Below are 5,557 nucleotides of genomic sequence, written 5' to 3'. Positions count from 1 at the left end.
ATATCCTCGATACCAACTATTCATTCTCTCAAGATCATTGTTTTCCTGCACATCAAACCTCATTGTCATTTTACAAAATATCCCGACAAATATTTTGTGAACACAAACGCGAATCAACAATTGGTCAGATAAGCGGCCCAGATAAGTTTGTCAAATAAGCGGTCCAAACAAACTGTCCGACTAAGCGGTTCACAATTAGTTTGGATGAGCGGTTCCAAACAATGTCGAATAAGCGGTCCAGATAAATCCGTTCGAGCGGTTCACAACTCTTTGTTCACTCGAGCGATCCACAAAGTACACAAAAGCGATTCACTAAGAGCGATCTAGATGAGCGATCCAGATGAGCGATCCAGATGAGCGATCCAGATGACTTTTGAGCGATTCAAGAACGTTTCTATGAGCGGTTCAGAACTGTGTTTCGAGCGGTTCAGACGGTATTTCGAGCGGTTCAGAAAATTTTATGAGCGATCCAAGATGGTCCAATAAGCGGTCCAGGGATAATTTGGAGCGATCCAGACCTGATAACTTCGCGATTTCGGACCGAAAAACCTCTATATCTCCCAAACGGCTTGGAATTTCGAGCTGAAACTTGGTAGGGTTTTTAATCAACACATTTCGCACAACATACTCAAAAATCAGCCAAAACGGACCGTGAAATCTTGTCGAACCAGAAAAAGAAAGTGTAGAAGTGAGAATTTCGAGTGAAAATCGAGCTAAACGGCAAGAACTCTTCCTCCTGAGCTCTGATACCACATGTAGGATCGTTTGCTGACCCGATGAGTCGTTCAGAAGAGAACTTAGACTAGTTCAGAGGCGGAATTCATTGAATTAGTCTTTGTAAAGCTTGATTTCACACTTTAACGTCTCCTTTATTGATTCACTGTCTGATTACAAGCTCGTGGAGACAAATGGACAGGGCTTCGCCTTTACACGCACTAACTTCTCTATCTGGATCGCTCATATGGACCCCCTATATATAGACATTGGGGATCGCTTATAAGACCTGGTCCAATAAGCGACCCACACACTTGCCACATAAGCGGTCCAGCCCAATGACATATTAGCGGTCCAGCCCAATGACATATGAGCGATCCTGCTATCTAATTGGGCCACAAAAGCTATCTAAAGCCCAATAAGCAACATGATTTCTCATTTACTGTTCACTATACAATTTGCCCTATCCTAAGACTCGAACTAAGATGTAGTCGACAGACAACTGCACCAACAGCAGGTTACCGTTTATTTAACTCAGATTTATCATGTCAAGTACCATCGTTCATATACAAAACAACAACATATTACATCTTTATGTTCAAGATTTATGTTCATGTCTTTTAGGGTTCTAGTGATAATCAACATACTACATCCTTTAACCATTAAAGTAGAGTACAAGTTTTCATCAAGTAACCATCATCAACATATACAAAACAACAACATATTACACCTTTATGTTCAAGATTTATGTTCATGTCTTTTAGGGTTCTAGTGATAATCAACATACTACATCCTTTAACCATTAAAGTAGAAGTAAAGAAGGGTTAATCAAGAACTTACAACTAGCTCAAAGCTAGGGAAGATCACTAGAGAAAATGATGATTAATATTGGTGTGTAAAAGCAAGTAAGAGAACTCATTGATGATCCACAAGCTTCAAGCTCCAAAAATCATCTTCTAACACTTGAACTAAGCTTGAAAATGGATGGATATGGTGGTTGTATGGTCGTGGTGGTGGCGGCACATGCAAGGCCGAGAGGGAGAGAGAGAGGTTGAGGGAGTGGAGTGAGTTTGAGTGTTGAGGTGAGAAGTATGGTCTTACAAATCTCATGAGCCATACTTATAAGATTTCTCAATATCATGTTCACCAAATCAAGCAACAATCTAATAAAATATATAAGGAGATCTAGTGGGATATGGTGATCTTGTGAAGTGAGAGAGTGAAAGATATGAAATGATCTCATAATCTATGCCACCATACTTGTAGAGATTTCTCAATATTATGTCCAAGATCTCAAGCAATCAATCTAAATAAAATATTGAACAAAATCTATGAGTGGGGTCCCCCACTTGGGCCGTGAATTATTTGTATGACACTTTATATAATGTGTTGGGGTATTCGGGGACCATAACTAGTCCAAAAATAATAAAACAATGTTTCTGGCAAAATGTTGGTGTTCCGGGTAATGTCTGGTTGTTCAGTTAGATACCGTTCGTTAAAGTGCTAAGTTATTCCGTATAGTGTCTTTTATGTAACTATTTGTAACACTTTTAATTCCCAACACCTAGGAAAGCATTCAGGACCATTTAGTCAATTTTCTGCACAAGACTAGTATGTTAAAAAGCTGAAAATGCAGAAATCATAAAGCAGTTACGTCATCAGTTGTAATTAAGCACAGTCATTTAGCACAATTTAATATTAATTAATCGTACGGATACATGCAAGTATGAGGGTTGTCACATTCTCCCCCTGTTAAATAAATTTCGTCGCGAAATTTAGCGCGTGGTTACTGAGGAAGCTAGTTAAGTTGCATGGTTTCCTGGTTTTCCTGGGGTGTTACATTGATTAAGGGCTTGACAGAATGCATTATTTATAAAACTTTGATTTGCACCAGAGTCAAATAATACTTTTGCATAGACGCCATGGATAAGGAATGTACCGACGATTAAGTCAGGAACCATGGTTGCCTCTTACGTCGTCAGCTAAAAAGCACATGCATTCTTCTTGTTGGCTCCATCTGCCGCTTTTGCTTTGTTGTCAGGTGCCTTTGTTAATTTAGGGTAATTTGGCTTAAAGTGCCATGCTTCCCCGCAATTGTAGCAGATAGTAGATTTCTTTCTACATTCTTCTTCTCTGTGCCTAGGTATTTTACAGAAGTTGCAGTACCTATTACATCTTCCTGGGTGCCTTCTTTTGCATAATTTGCAAAGAGGTGGTGCAGAAGACTGTCCAACTCCTTTCTTGAAGTTGTTACTCGAGCGAAAACCTTGGGTAATCTTCTGAGCCAACTCCTTCTTCCTATTTTCATCTCTCGTATGAACTAATCCGTCAGTCAAGGTATTGGCCAATTCAACTGCGTCTTTCGATAATCCGAGGTCTAGTAGCCTTGACTATAACACGGATTTCGCTAATCAGTCGCCAAATATAGCGAGAAATAAGTACAGGTTCTGGCGAAGCCAGAGTCAGTACTATTCTTGTGTATTTAAAGAATTTTGACGTGTACTCACGACACTTTACATCCACCATTCTATGGTTTAGGAACTGATTTGCCATTTGTTCCTTCTCATAAGGAGGACAACATTTCCTTTCTGTCATTTCCTTAAACTCTTCCCAACTCATGACATAAGCCATGTTACTTCCTTTTGCCTGTAGAATAGTATTCCACCATTCTAATGCTTCTTCTTTGAAGAGATTAGAAGCATACATTACCTTATCTTCTTCTACACATTTACTTATCTTAAGAACAACTTCCGTCTTTTCTAGCCATCGCAGTACAGCTGTGGCTCCTTCACTTCCTGCGAATTCGGTTGGTTTACAGGCTAGAAATTTTTTATATGTACAACTAGCAGTCATTTCTTTCATCTTTTTAGGAAATGGGGCTTTGATAATATTATCATTGCCTCCATTTACGCTATGACTAAAACTGTCATCATGGTTGCGTTTGTTATTCTCAGCTTTGGAAGGTTAGACCGGGTTCTTAACAGCTGCTATGATTAAAGGGATAACATTAGCTATGCTCTGAGCGATTATATTTTCTATAGCTTCTTTATTCAAAGAATTTTCCTGGTTATTCTGGCCTGCTTGGTTAACTTCGTTTGACATCTGAATTAAAAACATAATACTCAGATTAATATCACAAAATAACTAGCAAATAAACAAAGTATTGTAACCACAAATACAAACTGAGTCAGCACATATAACCAAAATTGTCGATCATTGCGACATTTAGATATTTTTATATATTATACATCATTACACAACCACATATTTACATATGTTGTTTTATTTATTATTAGGTGATATATATATATATATATTATATGTATGATTATTATACTATTTTTATTATTTATTATTTTTATTTTTTATTTTTTCACAAAATATTAAATATTATACAAACACCTATTCTATTGTTAGACCGCCTTCAAAAGTTGAATTCCCACTCGTCATACTTCCAGACGAGGTTCTCACCCACTGATCTGATCCCCTCTGCATCTACCAATTCTTCACCATAATGGCATAGTTCAGCAACATTGTCGGGGTTCATGGGTGGACAGACAACAAGAGCAGGTTCAAACTGAGGATAATATGGGTTTGGGTGATTCATCAGGTGCTGGAAAGCCCAGTTATTAGTCCACCATTCTTCAGGTTGATTGGGAAGTGGTTGTTGTGGAATGACTGGTGCGAGAATGGCGGGTTCCAGGTTTATGGGTATTTCAGGAGGTATGGGTGCATTCAGGAGGTTTTCATCTAATGGTCCAAACAAATCACAATTTGCTAGTTTTCTCTCCAATTCTTCACATGGTGGTAATGCTGAGGCTTGGTTGAAACTCTCTCCCTAGATTTCTTTTCCTTTTGGTTCAACAGTTTTCTTGATCTTTTGGGTCGCTGGCTTCTTCTTCCTACCTCTTTTCCAATCCAAAATTCTTCTCTTTTTTATGGTTATGTCTTTTCCTAGGCTTGAAATACTATTGGTTTATTGGGTTCAGCTTGGTATCCCGTCTGATTTTCTGTTGTTTCCATATCTGTGGGATTCATTAAGATGTTCTAAAGAGCTTCCACTAACTCGCTCATACTGTTAGTCAAAAACAATGAAAATACGAACTTCGAAAATCGAATATAATATTGATTAGTGGCACAAAATTTTCACAGAAGCACCAAATTCCTGACTATTAATTAAAGTATTTTTAAAATACTTAATTAGCTTAAACAAGTGGCCCTGCCCCCGAGCCTTATTTCGGTTCGGGCGTCATGAGGCAGATAACAGTAGCACTGGTGCTTATTAATTGGCAGCAGAAATTTTATCAGGACCGGGTGTTAGGAAAAATTTATCATAGTTTCAAAACATAGAATTATTTTTTTCATAACTGTGGGATAAATCCCGTATTTACAGAAAATGTGACATCTGTGCTTGTGTAATCATTGTACAAACTCCGAACAATTCAATATTAATAAAACAATGTGTTTTGATCCCAATGTTTGTTATTTATGTTTGACATTTTGCGCATTTTGATTTTTGATTGATTTTAAACTCTATACCGTTTTTTGGAAAGTTATACGCAAACTGATGCGTAAACGTAATCAGTTTAACGCGACAAACACTCCCGAACAGCAACACAAGCTTAACATACCTTAAATAATCTTTACATAACTTAGAAATAAGTTTTGAATGGTTTGGTATGGCAAAAACAAGTTTATTCGCTCACAGGGACTATTTACGTCAAACTGCTAAAGTCTGCCGTTTTGTAAGGCAACGTACAGTCCAGAACATTATCATAAGCTAAACATACCATAAATAACCTAAACATAGCTTAGAAATAAGCTTTGAGTGGTTCGGTGTGCG

The 5,557-nt window shown here is 37.8% G+C and overlaps 1 protein-coding gene across 1 annotated transcript; it reads right to left on the bottom strand.

The window, feature by feature from the left end:
• Positions 1-2,696: 2,696 nt before the first annotated feature.
• On the bottom strand, positions 2,697-3,576 carry LOC110875528. The gene is made up of 2 exons (XM_022123724.1): positions 3,157-3,576; positions 2,697-3,104 (listed from the first exon to the last, which is right to left on the bottom strand). The coding sequence occupies exons 1-2, from the start codon at positions 3,574-3,576 to the stop codon at positions 2,697-2,699; spliced, it is 828 nt and encodes a 275-aa protein (XP_021979416.1).
• Positions 3,577-5,557: the final 1,981 nt, after the last annotated feature.

The sequence above is a fragment of the Helianthus annuus genome, chromosome 9 (assembly GCF_002127325.2).
Source record: "Helianthus annuus cultivar XRQ/B chromosome 9, HanXRQr2.0-SUNRISE, whole genome shotgun sequence".
NCBI classification, from domain to species: domain Eukaryota; kingdom Viridiplantae; phylum Streptophyta; class Magnoliopsida; order Asterales; family Asteraceae; genus Helianthus; species Helianthus annuus.
This window is presented reverse-complemented; position numbering and strand designations above follow the sequence as displayed.

Bases quoted from the DNA above. Each gene is read 5' to 3' on its own strand.
- LOC110875528 (XM_022123724.1), bottom strand. From the start codon at position 3,576: ATGAAAGAAATGACTGCTAGTTGTACATATAAAAAATTTCTAGCCTGT. The intron at 3,105-3,156 runs GTACTTATTTCT...TCCGTGTTATAG, and splicing joins CTCTGGCTTCGCCAGAACCT to TCAAGGCTACTAGACCTCGG.